Source organism: Diorhabda carinulata, chromosome 3, assembly GCF_026250575.1.
Source record: "Diorhabda carinulata isolate Delta chromosome 3, icDioCari1.1, whole genome shotgun sequence".
NCBI classification, from domain to species: domain Eukaryota; kingdom Metazoa; phylum Arthropoda; class Insecta; order Coleoptera; family Chrysomelidae; genus Diorhabda; species Diorhabda carinulata.
The window spans coordinates 29,052,448-29,069,709 of NC_079462.1; the positions used below are offsets into that span (position 1 = coordinate 29,052,448).

Below are 17,262 nucleotides of genomic sequence, written 5' to 3' on the forward strand. Positions count from 1 at the left end.
GTATCTGTTTTAGCGATTAGGTCTGATCCACGCGACGAAAAATTTTAACTTACATCATGCATACTAATTAATAATAATCACTTTATCATTACTTTATATCAACCTCAGTCATTACTTTATAATGTTTAAATCCGAAAACAGTATACGGTATAAGTATACATTTTTTGTGTGAAATTGAATGATGTTCACTTGGATTAATAAACATAACCTCAAAAAATATATGTTAAACACTACTTGGGACAAACCTTGTAACTAGTGCCCTCTATGAGAGTCAAATTCATGGGATGTGTCAGAAGGTTAGGTTAGTGTCTCCGAGGTTACTAGAATAATAGAAGGTTTATGACAATAACAAGATACGCAGTAGACAACATTCGTAAACATAAATGTAAACATAATAACGTAGCTAGTGATCTAGCAGCTGATCGTTTGTTTACAAAAACATGCGCATATCACAAACAGTGTTGCCACAATTTAAAAGCTGAATGTAAAAATTGAACTAGAAAATGTACTAGATTGTACCAACTTCAAACAAATTTAATAAAATTATAATAAGATGTATAAACATAAGTTTAAATTAAATTTTTATTTCCAAAAATGTTATAGACTGTGTCAATTATTATTTTAAGGATGAAAAATTTATATAAAGTTTACCGATAAAATTAGCAATGCAGTAGAAAAATCTCACGATCTAAATATAAATCAACTTGGATCTGTTTTCTAATTATTGTTACAATCTAGTACAATTTCTAGTTTATTTTATTAAACGAAAATATAAAATAACTTTATATTTGCGAACGCAGGGAAAATGTATTAGCATTAAAATACACTAAAATGTACTAAAATTGTACAATTGTACTAGCTCTGGCAATACTGGTCACAAACCTTCTATTATTCTAGTAACCTTGGTTACGTCAAAATCCTAAAACATATATATTTGTTTTCTACACAACACTTTATCTTGGAGTTGGATGGTGTTAAGGCCGCTTGACATGATGCAAGTCTCTAGCCATTAATCACTCCATAAATAAAAATGCACAATTTTTCTAAGCCTAAATTTCATTTAATATTTTGCGGGAGATTCAAAACTAAAAATAATAAAGCTAGGTGAAGTAAACAAGAAAAAAGTGGTCGGTGCATCACTGGAAATAATTATATCTGCTGATGCCTTGCTTTTGGAATTTGACAAACAGAAAAGAACACCCAGGTGATGATAGACCAGGCTCTGGCTAGGTAAAAGATGGGGAAATATGAGTTTAGCTATAGAATTATACGAGAAAACTTAAAATTATTTGGGAATGAATGAAGACACATTTGAAAAGCTCCTAAGGAAAATAAAACATAAGATAACTAAGAAATCATTGGCTATAGACGTAATGTCAGCAGTTTATAAACTCGTTTCTTGCTAAAATTGCCACATGTACGCAATAAAAATGGCACCGAAGCGATAATGCTGAGGCGGTCTTTACTAAAAATGTTTACCACGAGAACTATACATATTTTGTTAGTTTTCTACCGGCAGGGTTACTGCTTTTGAAACATCCTGTATACGGTATGAAATGTAGCACGCTTTTTAGATTGAAACATCTAATTTACGTGAAAATGTCCTGATAATGACACCACTAATGTATTTTTTATCAGTTATTATTCAAAATCATTGATATCACTCTGTCACTGTTTGCTTTTAGATTCATAAAAATTATGGAGGTAATGTATAATAAAAAAAACTAAAAAGGAAGCGTTATATAATATTTAATCAATAAATACGGTTATAATTATGAGTACAAAAAATTAACTTTCAATGTCTGAGCACTAATATTTCATAATTAGGGTAGGCATGCTCTGCACCATTGAATGGAATGTAGCAAACACCGTGGCTTGGATGAACCTATATAAAAAGAAAAAAATATATTTTATTTATTTTCATAAAAAACTGCTTGGAATGGCATAAAATTACCTTCCTATTAACGAATTAAAACAATTACATTTAATAGCCCTCTAGTAGTTACCCCACCCCCATTTTATTTTCAAATTGCCCTTACCCTGTCCTTGAAAATTACATGTTATGATTTTTGTGTAGGGGTAGGGTAAGGTGAACTCTCTTTTATGGGGTTTAACTTTCGAATGTGTCCTCCTCTACAATATAGAAATAAAATTTTTCTCTTTTTTATTGTTGTTCTACGATTAGTTACAAATTTTGATACAGTAGCGCCATCTTAAAATTTCGTAAGAGTATGGACACTTTTTACATACAAAGAGAGCTCTACTTTTATTCTCCATACATATTTCGAATAGAACGTTAGTAGGTATTTATTCATCTCCTTTATAATCAGTGCAAACTCCAAAACGTATAAAAGCATTTCTTGTACAGGCCACGTGAATCGTAGCAATCTTCAAGTTCATCTGCACCCACAGATTGTATTTGGTAAACAGCTCTGTGCACTATAATATATCGAAATAGGATATACCGTATTTTCGTATGTGCAAATTGAGTACCATTTTTGATTTTTTTTTTCTGCTGTGACAAATTCGAGTATAAAGAAATAATTATATAAAACTGGCCTTCGATGACGTTAAGAATCATCAAGCAGCAAGTCATGCCAAGCGTACTTCTGTTGTATGACTATAATCTGGCCAGTCGGTAGTGAGAGCAATAAAAACGCATGATCGGCTCATGGGATGCTAGTGGTACCTTTTATAACGATTCGTATTGGCTTAAGCAATGTCTGAGAAAGTCAAGTTCACACAGCTGCACGTTACATTAATTTATTATTATTATATTCTAAAAATTCAAATGCGCATCGCTTTACTATAATTGTATATGCCTTTTACAAATTCTTGTTGAGTTCATGACTCACTCATGTTTGTGCCTTTTTGCTGTTCCGTCTTCGATTAGTTGCCTTTAAGTGTTTATTATCTGTTTTACAAATCAGTCTTTTTAAAGACTTTGGTAGATTGGATTTCTGTACAGGTAATTTGACCCGAAATTAAAAACTATGGTTTTTAATTTACAATACCTAATATTTTTCAGGAGGCTGTATTCACCCGTTGATTAGTAATCAAACAAATTAGTCTTTTTTCATATTCGACAAATCAGAATTATATCTAGGTAACAACTATTAAATAAGTAAATGTCTTTCCAGACAATATTTTTTATTATTCGACTTAAGTTTCGGTCTTTAACAGACCATTATCAAGAATAAATTAAAAATTATGACAAAAACATTTTTCAAAATAATTTTTGAGATTTATATGACAACGACAAAACAAATGAATTTAAATATTGACTTTTATTAATTTATTTTATTTGAATTTGTCATCCTTCAAAAAAAGAACTGTCAGGGGATTATTAAATTTGATTTCTTCGTTTAAAATATTGTTGTCTAATAATTTTGTTATAAAAAAATTGTTCCAAGAAATCTATATTATTGTTATTATTGCAAATTTGAAGTAATTCTGGTTTATTAACAAAATTATGATTTGTATTTAAAATATGGTCACTATAGGCTGATTTGTCATTAATTCCTTTTAAAATACATTTTATATGTTCTTTGAACCTTCCGCGGATCGATCTTATGGATCTTCCTATATAAAAACAATCACAGTCTTTACATTTTAATTTATAGATACCGATATGGTTGTCAAATTTGCCACTAAATACCTTTTAGTGTTGTGTATGGTGTGATTCAGGCTTACAATTTCTCTCTCACGCACTATACACGTGATTACTCTCTGTAATGAGCGGCCAGATTTTATAGCATATGTATATACGTGATTTGATAGATTTTGTATGCTTCGCGATATATAAATTTTTAAAAGTTGTATTGCGGAAAGCGATTTCAGAAAAACGAAGAGGTTATCCTAGGGACAAATACGTATTTTCGGAACTTTCTAAAGATTATTTGGATGATTTAAACTTGTCGGATTAAGTGTGTAGAGTTAAAAGTAGATTGTGTTTAAATATAATTTATTTTTTTTTATAGTTCATTAACTTTTTCATAGAGAATTCTCCCTCTTATAAAGCTAGAAATAATTCAGATTATTTTCAAATGCAGTGACTGTATCATCATATAAAATTAGAAGAGAAATTGGTTGATGATTGAAAAAAGAACATAGGAAAAAAATTACTTTCAGAGGACTGAAATAGCCAAACTACTTCTTCAGCGATCAAATGAGCTCATGATCATAACCATTCCATTTATCTAAAAAATACTTACTTTTCCAACTGTTTCAGAACCTTCATGGAAAACTCTACCAACGTAAAGTGGTTCTCCATCTGAGGTATTTCCACCTTGTACTGCATCTGGTGGAATATCCCCACCCTGACATGGTATCCAATCGAAACTTTGTTCGCATAGTACCTGGAAAGTGCAAATTGAAATAATTTTGGGAACGAAGTCTTTGCCAGCTAGTTTATGAGCGTTTTCCTAGTGGGATTGTGACAAAATTGAGCACCAAGGTGTACTATTTCTAATATATATTCCAAGCTTTCGAATCAAATAATTGAATATTGGGGTGTCTTAAATGTTGTTGCTTCTGTGCTATATTAGACTTTTGAATAGATATTTCTATCTATTAAAAATACGTGTTGCCGGTTAATCTTGATCATTTCAGTCATAAAATTTTGAACTCATATCTATAAAATGGCTTGAAATTATGTTACAACAGAACTTTTTTGCAGATAATTTCAAAAGACGCGATTCAGCTCACAGACTATTACATTTCAAGAATAACTTCGTATGTTTGTTTGTAAACAAAGAAACCCATTATTATTATTATTTTTGTTGATGGAATTTCGATATAATTATATACAAGACATCTGCAGCGTACGTGTTCACTTATTTCAGTTGATAACTATCATTGGAGAAAGTAAAACGTTTGACGTTAAAAACTCAAAATGTGGAAATAAATAGTTAGAGATTTCGTTGAAAGATAAACTTGAAATTGTAAATTTCAGTCAGACAATCGCATTTATAATAAATCTAGTCGCTCTTTTCAAATCTCAGATGCTAGATTGTAGTTGTAGTGGAGCTATTTTTTTTTAAATTTTTATTATTCGTATAATATAGATAAAATTGATTAATGTTTAATAATATTTATAACCAAATTCGTTCCCATCTATGTTGCGCTGGCTGAAAACGTGTAGATGTCTAATAGCCGATTTTTTTTTCGTTCTCCAGCGATCATCTACAATGCATTTTGATAAACAACTGTTATCGGTAAACAAACATCTGTTCAATGTTAAAATAACGATCATAAATAATGTGTGATATGTAATACTTGATTTACATTACATCATTACATCAAAATTATGTTTAACAAACCTTTGTTAAAAGTAGAAAACGAATTATTTTCTGATAGTACGAGGGGTGCTACTTAAGTTTTTAAATGGGCAATTAAAAACAAATATTATAATTAAATGTGAGTTTATTGTTTTTCGAAATATTCTCCATTAAGATCAATACATTTCTGTATGCGTTAGAATCAAATGTCGAAGCATTTTTTTAATTCCGATTGAGGTACACCAAGAACATGTGATTTTAAAGCATCAACCGCTTCTTCACGTGTAGAAAAACGTTTTAGATCTGCGGGAATAAGAAGAAATCATTGAGGGCCAAACAAGGACTGTACCCATCAATTCGATATTTTGACTGTTCAAATTGTCGTGGTGGAGAATGATTCGTCTTCTGCGATTGGACCATTTGCTTCGAAGTGCTTTTTGCGCTAACAACTTTTGTTGGATTTAATTCATCTTGAAAGACCCATACAGTCGATTGTTGTCGGGTTCATATGTATAGATCCATGAATCGTCGCCTATCACGATCTTATAGATGTTTTTTGAAGCACCGCCGATTTTGACAAACTTCACGAAATTCATCCTGTAGCGAAGCTCGACCATGATTGAATTCGGAAAACCAACGAAACACGGTGCCTCGAGATGGTGCTTCATTACCAAAAGTCCAAGCGAGTTGATCGGCTGTTAGTTTAATCTACGTCGAAATTCATAGAAAATCATCGTACGGAAATATTCCCGATTTAATTCCTTTTTTTGATCAAGATGAATGTTTCAAGTATTTGTAATCAATCAAATAAAACTCGTATGACAACACGTTCTATAAAAAATATATTTTCAACTTTTTGAAGTCGTAAATATTTACCTGGAATTGGTGAACTCCGATTTCTTCTCCATTGTAAGCAACGTAGGCGATTTCCTTACCAGGTATAACTTTTGCTGGTAACCAATCGCCCTCATGATATGCTCTGCCAACGAAAATTTCATAACCATCTACATCGGTCCCACCTCGAAGGGCTGTTTGAGGAACTCCACCACGAGCCGATGTATCAACCCAGTAATAAGCTAATGAAATATAATAAAAGGTCATATTCAGTTTTTCTCATCACGAGTACTACGTATAATGCGGCTGTACGAGAGCCGACCCCTTTGCTCCACTCCTGACCCGCTTACAAATCAAAACAATCATTCACCATCACGTCAAATTAAAACCTATTATGTATAGACTCTCGCTAGTTATTGAAAATCCTGAATGTATTCAAACGTGCCTAAATTAGAAGCCCGAATTCGAAATGGATGGTGTCAAGCAATACTGGAGAAACATTAAATTAAACGAACAAATAAATTAGTTTAATCCTAAACATATTTGAGTTCATAAATAAAAATAATGCTTTTTTAAAAAAAGTGGTGCTTAATGAGCGGTTCTATTTTTTAGGTACGAATTTTCGTTCATTTCCCTTGGAACAGGTTTTTCTACATTTTGAATACATTCTTGGCTTGTGACTTTCTGAAAGTCAAGTGTTCGTCACAACATTAGCAGGAAAATACAAAAATATTTAGATCACATCAAGTAGCAGTAAAATACTGTAAATAGTCATAAATATTATTATTCTCCATAATTTATAAATATACGTAACAAATATGGGCAAAAAGATCTATTTTAAGCGGTTTTCAAAGAAAATTATTCTTATGTAGAACATTTCTGTATATTTGTATAACTTTTTAATTATCCCTGTATATAGTTCTTCTCTATATACATTACGTCCTCACGAAACCATGTGATTGGTGTATTTATTAAACATATTCATTTAGAACTAATCTCTACAAATTATTTTATTTGACTTAAATCTTAAACTTATGACAAACTCACCTGCCATAACAATTTTTTATCAACGAAAAAATAAAACTAAACAAAGTTGAGTAGGTATTTAGTTTTTTATAGTCAACGTTTTATCTTATCTCAGGCATACGAATTAAATCACTCCACGAAAAATGGAACAGATTTTACTATAAATAATACCATATTTTTTATGTGATGTTAAAATCTGAGTCATTTAAAATTTAGATTCAATGAATTTGAACAACACGCTTCAATGTTTTAGTAAATGAGGATGTGGTATGATGAGAGCGTACCTACTATAAATTAAATGTTTCTTTTTATTAATACCCGCACCCTACACATACTTTTTTAATTAAATGATCGATTTAATTTGATATTCTTTATAATACGTGGCGAACTACATTTGCACACTAATTCCTTTATAAGTTTTATTAGAAAGATCATTTTTTCAATTTCCAGGAATTGTCCAGGGCCGGCTGATACAATAAAGATGAAAATTAATTAGTAAATGACTTTCTATACTATACTGAACTCTCTAAAATGAACAATGGACAGAAAAATAAATACTACAACGTATAATAAATAGAAAAAAAATTACTACGGGATTAAATTCATTATTATAGTTCTGTGCGCATGCGCCAAAGGTTACCGACAATATTCATTTTCTCTCTCGTTACAGACACTTTTTCTATACTGCGCATGCTTGGGAATGCCTAACCTCGAAGGATAGAGAAATCGTTGCCATTCTGTCTTCCTTAGTCGGAACAGCTTCCACTTATAGAAACTGTCCATATAGAAGTACATATTACCCTCATGCTTGGATGACAACAACATTGGGAAAATACAAACAACTGGACAAGAACACACACACAACAATTTCTACCTTACACAGGCACTTATTGGACATGGATATTTCAGAACCTATTTGTATCGTGTCCACGTCATTCACAGTCCAATTTGTTTATACGTTAACAACACGACGCTGATCATACCTTCTTTCACTGCCATCGGTGAAGCATACAAAGGGAAATATGCCAGAGAGAAATGAACATCAAACTTAATGTTGAAACCCCGCTAGTTTCTTGTAGAAATTTGACTACTTTTCCCACGATGATAAAGATAAAGAGAACTCAACAATAATATACTGAAGTAATATATTAGACAACCTGAATTAGTTAATGCTGACGCGGTCCCAAAGATTCATAAGAGTGGAAGCAGAAAGAGGTGTGGTTTTAGGGGGTAGGACGTCACCGTGGGCGAGGGCGAGGCCCACACATAAAGTATTGCCACACCTCTCAAAAAAAACGCTGCTTAGCCTGAAGCCTACAATTTCGAATGCGATGCCTAAAGTGTCTGAAGATAAGCGTAGCCGTGGCCTTCGTGTTTGACGCGTCCACGTGTTTATGAGTGTTTTAAGCGTTTTAAACATACCCGAGAAGATGTTCAAGATGATTCACGTTCGGGTAGTCCTTCCATGTTAAAACTGGATGAAAATATTGGTACGATTGCTGAATTTGTAGGAATTGACAAAAAATGCATGCGGCAAATTTCACATAAAAATTCTAACCTTAAAATGCTCACATTTGGAAAATAAGAAGCTCGCAAAAATATTTGTATCAACACTTTGCGATTATTAAAAATGACTCAAACTTATTAGAAATAAGATAGACTCATAAGATTAGTATTTAAGAGAGAGTTTTACATTCGACGAGTATAGTAGTCAGATTATTGAAACCACTTTATTTATTCATATTTTTTGCTTAATAAATAGCTTTTTACAAAGTTGTGAATCGAGATATTTAACTCATGTGAGATTCTTGGCTCCGGAAAATCCAAATGATTTTATTGTTTCGGGGGCATCTTTTAATTATTCGACCACTGTAGATGGAAAATATATAATAATCCAATAAGGGGTGTCTATCTAAGAACGATTCGCATAGGATTTTAACAGTATACAAATCTTTATAGAGAATAACGTCCTTGCGTAGATTAATTGATAAGTCAGTAAATTGCCTTCAAAAAATATAAGCCATACAAAAAATTGATCAATTTTTTCTTATCAGCTTTTTTAGGCCTTTAAGGAAGCCACTTAGATAATACAGCTTATTTCTTCTGAGATCCAAATTGTGAACTTTTTGGAGTGATACAAACTGAGAAGGAACCGCCAGTCCTCATTTTTATAGGGAGTATTTTCCTAGAGTATAGAAAGACTTCGGGCCAATGAAAAACGTTCATATTATGTCTCTATATAAGATTTCTAATTTCCATTTTATCTAGTATATAACATATCGGCTTATATACAGACCGGTCCCTTGCTTTTTCTCTACAGCTCTGGGTGTTTTTATCTCTAAAGTCTTCTTCCACTACTTCCCTCCACTGTTTTTTTGGTCTACCTCTTTTCCTCTTACCCTCTGATATCTTCCATGCAACTCGTTTCAAGAGTCTGCCTTCGTCCATTCGTTCTAAGTGACCTAGCCATTGTAACCTTCTTGTCTTTATAAACGCACTGATTGGTGAGTCATTGAAAAGTATATAAATTCCAAGGTTTGATCTTCTTTCCCATCCTAACTCTGATTTCCTCCAAAATTTCTAGTATTTTTCTCTTCCAGATTTCCAGTTTCTGTTTAATTCAATTCGTTATTATCCAGCTTTCACAGGGTGGGTCTCAAAATTGTCTTACAAAAACCGAACTTTCATAGATCTGGATATCTCTTTCGATGTTAATATTTTTCTGATGCTGTTACTTTTGACAATTGTTAGTTCAATTTCCTTTTCTTCTAGGCATGTGTATGTTAATATTACAAATAATATTTATGGTAGTAATACTGAAAGTATAAAATATAGAGACATTTAATTCATTTTTGAAACTATATTTTTATTTATTCATAAATATAACAATAATATACAATGATTAAACAAGTTAGCATAAAGGTCAGTTAAATCCAATGTGAGAAACAGAAACGTAAAAAACAGTATTGGAATTCCATTCTCTGAGGTAATCATAATAGAGGCCAGTTCATATAATCTACTTTTTGGAATCCAATTGACGTACCATGGCGTTAATTCTTTCGACTAGTTGATTTTGACTTAATTGATATCCGCATTTACTTTTGATGTAAAGAAGGCTTTGCATATCTCTCTGTTGAAAAGCTATATCGGCCGCTTCATCAAAACAACTAAAAAGAAAAATCCATATCAACTTTTCTATACCGAGATTTTTAACCTTAATTTATGACACATCGATTGGGTTTCAGTACACATAATCATAAGTACATATTATGTAATTTGTTTCTCAAAAATTTGAATCATGTTACCCTAGTTTTTTATTATAATTGTTATCGTAGTGATTAATGGGAATATCTAGAAACGGGTGGAAATCATCATTTTTAAAACAAACAAAAAAGAGAGAATAACGAAACATATTTTAAAAATGCTGTATAGCTCAATCATGAAGATTTTTAAATAAGGCAAGATAGAATAATAACATACAGTATATATTTTCAATTACAGTAATTATTAATGTATTAAATTGAAATTCTCTGTAGTCACTGCATTATCTTCATATTGGTCGAGAAAGTAATAAAATTTGTCCGACATGACTAAATTCTACACTAATATGGTGTGTATAGAAGAACAATGTTTAGAGAAATTGTTTATATAAAAGATACTCTGATCCCATTCCCCAAAAGGATATAAGAAATTTATTTTAGTATTAATGTTTAACTAACCCTGCTTTTATGCAATATTTGACTTTTATATCTTCATTAACTTTTGGTAAATATTTAAGAGCCTCCTCCTTATTTCCATTTTGTAAACAGACGTCTACGAACGGCGCATATCCAATAGGGGATCTTTTCAGCTTCGAGAATTTCTCTAATTCAAGCCAATTTTCTTGATTAGCTAAACTACTTATCTTCAACCACCAATATCTAAAAAAATGTATATAATTTTTATATAAATGTTATGTAATAAAAAAACAATAAGTAAATACGTGGTGCGGCTGTCAATGCTGTGAAAAAGAGCAGAGCAAATTGTTAAGGTTACCGTTATGTTTCCCACCTTAAAGCATTTCAGTCGCCATGCCAAGCTTTAAGAATGCTACAATAATCACTGATAAGATATAGTCAGATTTTTCAAGATGAGATAAAAATACACCACCGTTTGATCATTTTATATTGACTCATCCTGTACTTCATATATCATCAACTATTTCATATTCGCTGTGAGGGAAGGCATGGTAGGGGAAATTAAATCGACTGAAGCGTTCCCAGTGGTCATTTTAAGCATTACGGGAGGCTATTATAACCGAAATTATGAACAAATCCACGCCTACCTTTTATCTGGTATTTTGAAATCATTTTTGAATTTCTCGGGTAATTTAGTTTCTTTCATTTCTAATAATAATTTGCAAGTTTCGTGTACAGATTTTCCTTTGAATTTATTCTTTGCTCCAGGTACTTTATCTTCCACTTCCCTTTGAAATCGTATCAACTTAATAGTTTCGTCACACATCGCGACGTAAAGATCTTTTCTACCTTTTTTGTAAGCTTCCAGCGCAGAAGTGAGTAGAGCATCTTTCATGTGTTCCTTCTAAAAATTAAAACGAAAAAGGATCTAAATAAGATGTGAATAATTTCAACCAATTATATATATATATATATATATATATATATATATATATATATATATATATATATATACACTAAAAGATCATAGGAAAATGTTTGATTGATATGTCCTTTAAAATAATTATTTACCTTGTCGTCTAAACTTTCCAGAATAAAAGTTTCGGCTTGAGCACAAAAATCGTCTTCTTGAATGTATATTTCGTTCAGTGCTTGTGTGTGATGCTCTTTACAATATTTTATATACAAAGATTGAGCTACAGGGAAATTTCTAATTGTCATCTGAAATATATAATATATATAAATATATATATGGAGCTGAAAATTAATTAAACCTCCACAAATATAGAATTAATTTATCTTTAATTCCAGCTACTGTTGTAGGAAAGTCACTTGAGGAGCTCCAAATCAAAACACATTAATTGGCTTACCACAATCTGTTTAATATATTGAGGTATTGTTTAGCAGATAGAGGTGGATTATCTGAGACTTTTTTTACAATATTGTTTTGTTTCGTTTTTAAGTTTCTTTTTTATTTATTTTTAGAATCGAAGTCATTTGTTTTCTCCTTTGCTGTTTTTTAAAACTGATCTATTTTGAAACTAATAAAATGTCATGAGAGAAGGGTACTCAAAGAGTGTAATGGAAATTGAAACTTATTCTGGTGAATTAAAATCAAATTTTACATTGATGTTAAGCAAAATATGTTTCAATATAAGAAAATAATACTTATATTGCTTATGTAACTTTTTCTTATTGTGATATTTTTTCTATATATGTAAAATGGGAGGTCTATAACATACTGTTCTATTTATATTTTATTTTTCTTTTATAAAAAGATAATACTGTTTGACATAGATATTAAAAAGAACCTTAAAATCTCCCAATGGCATTTTTTCTCTCAACTTCAATATCACCATATAAATTAAATCAGTATCACCACTTTCTATGGCTTTAACCAATGCTGGAGTATTTTCTCCTAGCTCTAGTAGCAATCGAACTTGATCACTCGCTTTCGATTCATAATCTAAAAGCTAAAAAACAAATTTATATGAATTATTACACAAATCTGTTTTAAACCCAATTTAACATTTTACCTTGATGGCCAATTTTCTTCTTCCGTAGTCCGAAGCAGTACTAGCAATTTCACTGTAAGAGATTCCTGAAGAATAACCCAATTTTTCAGCTATTTCTCTTGCAACAGATTCTTCTTCTAAATGTGATTGACTAACCTAAGAAAAACTATATTGAAAATTTGTATTAAGAGATAATATTTTATAATAATGATAATAACACAAATCGCCATGCATGGAGTTATCTTTATTATAAAAACATAACCTTAGGACAATGTGGAGCTTACAAGGGATTATAGAGAACAAGAAGTATGATTGACATATTTAGCATTCTTTGAAATGAATTTCTGTGATAGTCCATAATTTAGATACTTGTTAAAAGTATATGGAGTTTATATATTCTATGATAGTAGTTTTACTTTACCTTATATTTAGCCCAATGCACTAAAATATAGCTAATACCTTCTTTTTCAGGGAGTTTGAGGTACCGAGCAATCTGTAAAGCAAGATAATAATAATTTCTGGTAATCAGTCGTTTTAATATACCTTGTTTCCTTCTTCCCATATAATTAAATCTATTATTATAAGTTAAGGAAAACAAAGGTGCTGCTTTGAAAAACTCTCATTATTTTTTTATATTCAAAAGGATACTGTGTAATTGTAATTGGTATGCCAACCTTCGGATCTCTAACGGCATTTAAAACTCTCAATAATCTACAGATCTCCACATAACTATCAGACCTCATATCTGGTATGAAACATTTACCAAATTGTGCTGCCTAAAATAAATTTTTTCAATGAGAATGTATATAAATTTTCAGTAACATAAAATTATTCCTTACTCTTATAAGCGTTTTTTGAATATCCGTATCAAATTCATATCCTACAGCTTCTATACATTGATTAACAGCTGTTTCTAAATCATTTTTTACCAAACAAATATATTCGTTAGCCTTGTGACTACCTTTCTGCAATAAAATATAAATCAGATTTTATTTTATTAAATTAATTCAGTGTTTACTTGAAATTGTTTCGAAGCTTCCAGTAGAAAACTACCAGGTTCTGTACTATTTATCCTGAATATTTTTTGTACAACTTCAGGAACTTTTTGTAGCAATTCATGGTGAGTATTAGATATTATTCTAATACCATCTATTTCTGGTACTAAAAATACGGAACTGTCATAAAAATGTGCTACTTTATTACCATGTTTGCCCACTATCAGGAATGTATTATCTTTCTCCCAATATAGAACAACAGCCTCATTACCACACCTGTAATTATATTCACAGAAAAATAATTAAAAAATCAAAAGTTCTCTTGTTATTGACAGGCAACCTAACCTAACCCTTTATTTTCTCCTTTCATAATTTCACTTCAATGACCACGTTAGAGCACATACCAACATACCTGATATACTCAATAATACACCACAATACAAAATAAATGCATATTTTCAATCATCCAAAAATTTACTTAAAGAATTTTTAAGCTGACGCCAATAAATTGAATATATTCCTTTACAATATCATTTCAATAATTTGAGACACTGGTTTACAATATTTATGAAATGGTAGTTCTGACCAGAAGGTCGTTAAAACAGTAAGGTCACAATAAATCAATATACATACATTTCAAAAGAATGAGTAATAAGGAAGATATATTAAGCAGGAAATTTACTAAAAAGAAGAAAAGAAAACCGAGGAGCTGGACAAAAGAAATTAAGTTGTCAGGAAATAAAACAAAAAACATAAGATAGGAAAAAATGGAAACTGCTGTGGAAAAATAATAAAAACATAATGACTCAGCTCCAGAATGCCTTACATCTAAAAAGGTAGAAAAACTTCAAATAAATAAGTATGGTTTAGTAGACCTTAAAAATATATTAAAGCTTTTCCAAAGTAATATTTCTACAAATTGTGTCAAAAGTAAAAAAATTGGAAGGTAAATTTTTAAAATTTTAGAATTAGAAGTTCATTTTATGACACAGGTTAATTAATGTTGATGTTTTTTTGAATTTTCAACATTCATAAGAGCTCCTATAAGTTGGAGAATAATGTTGGTATTAAAGGCAATGGAAAAGTCAATATTGTGTTCACAGAATCACTACATAGCAAGATCAAAACAAAAAGCCATTAAAACATATTTCGAAAATAAAATGAAAGCAATTAGAAGAAATATAAAATAAATCTGTGAAAGAAAATGATTTATGAAGAAAATAAGAAGTTTGATGATATGCTGACAAGTAACAAATAGATATGGAAAAAAAATCTTACTGAAATAAACTGTTGTAATTTTTTACTTACCAGAGCATCTGCTTGGGAGTATATATAATATCACAATCAATTTCACAATATTTCTTCCTCAAATCAGTAGATCCTAACCATAAATAACCAGAATCAGTAAACAAAGCTAGATGACCAGCATTTAGAGAAACAGACATTTTTATTATTGATGTATATTTGTTCATTATATCTGGCTCCAACTGTATATTACAAACAAATAAAGCAAATAGATAAAATGACCCAGCTTTCCAGTTTCTATACTCACCATAGAACTTGTATGGTGTTCATCTTGTTTTAATCTGTATAGTTCAACACCTCGAGCTAATAAAACTTCAGTAGTGTCTTCAGAAACTATAGTCCAGCTAGTAGGATGAATTCCTGACCCTACAAAGAAATTTAGAAAAATAATTCTATTGACTTTTCACAATATTTAGTTCACCCACTTGGCAAATCTGATAACTGTCTAGTTTTTGGGTCTTCAATATTATTAACTACAAATATCTTGAAATTTGAAGTCATTACAGCAATTCCAGTGAAATTTTGTGGACTAATAAAAATTTTAGCGTCAATTACTTTGGAATCCTGAATTTTTTGACTTATATTAAATGTATGTAGAAATTTTCCAAACATATTATGTTTAACCAACATGCCATCTTCTTGAATACATAACAACTCTTCATCATTTGTCCAACCCATATGAACAATAGGCCGTCTAGTCCACTATAAATGATCATGTATCAATGATACAAACCCTTTGAATTCAGTTACCTTAAAGGATGATATCTGTTTTCCAGATCCTGAGTATACAGTTATAATCGGTTGCCCAGAACCTTGAACTTTTAAAAACTTTTGATCGTCCCTTCTAATAGCAATAGGTCCTCCGTAAGACGCTGCTGTCGCTATATAATGTTCTACATTTACTTCATTTTGCCAAGCCATTGAATATATCTCAAATTTTCTAAAACACAAATTGGTAGGTGTATACAAAATTGATATTTCATGCTATGTTACCTGTAATATGCATCTCGACCTAATAAAAACCATTCTGCTGTCCACATTGCAGCAGACATTCTACTATGTTATTCTTTCACAAAACAAACAAAATGAATTAGTTTTATTTATTTACACATAAACACTAAATTAAATGATAGTATTTAACATAAGAACTGTCAGTTATCTTTGGTATCGCCATCTATAAAAATATAGTCAGAATAAGTTTTACAGGAAACTATAAGTTCACATGAGGAACATAGAGGTTTTGACCAAGCGTAACAGTCTTGTTTATATTTATTGCTCTAGAGGTAATTTGCACAGATTAACACTGGCTTTTGTAAGCCGGCGTAATTATTTAAGGAGGGCTTATCTTGTTGTCGATTGTACCGATCTCTAAATAAGTTGGCTTTAGTAAACCTTTCTTCTTCTTTCTCTATAGTGCCAATTGTCGAAAACTGATAACAATTTGAATATTTAGGTCAATTGTTGTATGTCATTTTAACTGAGAATAAATACTTCACGAACAATGCTTGCACATGCGTCTTTGCACTAGTTTTTTGTGATTAAATTAAATTTCAATAAAATATGAAAACATTTTAAGGTTATAAAATTGTAAATCCCTACATTTAAATGGAGGAATCGAAATTCCAGGACGTCTTTCAACTTCCAGGTTTTCCAAGACGCATAGGAACACTGTTAATACATAATAGAACAAACTGTGTATGATTATTGAATCGAAATCGAAGATCTCTGGAAATTGAAGCCATCTCACATTCTAAATTTTTTAAAAGGGGTGGGAATGATGGATCAGCTGGGTTCTCCACTATGACAGCAGGAAAGGACACAATAGATCCTTTGGGTCGCAGTGTATATGAGACCCCAAATCCATACATACATGATTATTTGAATAATTTTTTTTGTCTTTACTCAATTTTTTGAGAAAATTTGAAAACAGTTTACCGTAGAAAGAACCTCCATTTAAATGGAGGAATCGAAGTCCCTGGACAAATGTTTTAAATCGAGGACAGAGGGTCAAATTCCAGTTTTTCCAGAATGCACAGGAACACTGTAAACTGTGTATGATTATTTGAAGAAATATTTTTGTATAACTAAATTTTTATATTGTCCTAAATAATACGGAAATAATATTAAACTT

General features: G+C 30.9%; 2 protein-coding genes across 2 annotated transcripts; both read right to left on the reverse strand.

Moving 5' to 3' along the window:
- Positions 1-1,732: 1,732 nt before the first annotated feature.
- Positions 1,733-7,430, reverse strand: LOC130891069 (natterin-4-like). The gene is made up of 4 exons (XM_057795582.1): positions 7,161-7,430; positions 6,156-6,355; positions 4,215-4,358; positions 1,733-1,885 (listed from the first exon to the last, which is right to left on the reverse strand). Exons 1-4 carry the CDS (start codon positions 7,165-7,167, stop codon positions 1,796-1,798), a joined length of 441 nt encoding a protein of 146 aa, XP_057651565.1. The 5' UTR covers positions 7,168-7,430; the 3' UTR covers positions 1,733-1,795.
- Positions 7,431-9,979: 2,549 nt separating this feature from the next.
- Positions 9,980-16,310, reverse strand: LOC130891070 (vacuolar protein sorting-associated protein 16 homolog). The gene is made up of 15 exons (XM_057795583.1): positions 16,125-16,310; positions 15,882-16,071; positions 15,557-15,833; positions 15,379-15,497; positions 15,135-15,313; positions 13,850-14,102; positions 13,671-13,796; positions 13,480-13,607; positions 13,253-13,403; positions 12,853-12,987; positions 12,628-12,789; positions 11,888-12,037; positions 11,464-11,720; positions 10,859-11,059; positions 9,980-10,306 (listed from the first exon to the last, which is right to left on the reverse strand). The coding sequence occupies exons 1-15, from the start codon at positions 16,181-16,183 to the stop codon at positions 10,156-10,158; spliced, it is 2,538 nt and encodes an 845-aa protein (XP_057651566.1). The 5' UTR covers positions 16,184-16,310; the 3' UTR covers positions 9,980-10,155.
- Between the last annotated feature and the right edge of the window lie 952 nt (positions 16,311-17,262).

What these genes read in the sequence shown, in the direction of transcription:
- LOC130891069 (XM_057795582.1), bottom strand. An exon ending in TCGGAGTTCACCAATTCCAG is followed by an intron (nt 4,359 to 6,155) that starts GTAAATATTTAC and finishes TGCACTTTCCAG; the next exon opens with GTACTATGCGAACAAAGTTT. An exon ending in GTTCTGAAACAGTTGGAAAA is followed by an intron (nt 1,886 to 4,214) that starts GTAAGTATTTTT and finishes CTTTTTATATAG; the next exon opens with GTTCATCCAAGCCACGGTGT.
- LOC130891070 (XM_057795583.1), bottom strand. Translation starts at nt 16,183, where the DNA reads ATGTCTGCTGCAATGTGGACAGCAGAATGGTTTTTATTAGGTCGAGAT. An exon ending in ACAGTTATCAGATTTGCCAA is followed by an intron (nt 15,498 to 15,556) that starts GTGGGTGAACTA and finishes ATTTCTTTGTAG; the next exon opens with GGTCAGGAATTCATCCTACT. An exon ending in TGCCATTGGGAGATTTTAAG is followed by an intron (nt 12,038 to 12,627) that starts GTTCTTTTTAAT and finishes TATATATTTCAG; the next exon opens with ATGACAATTAGAAATTTCCC.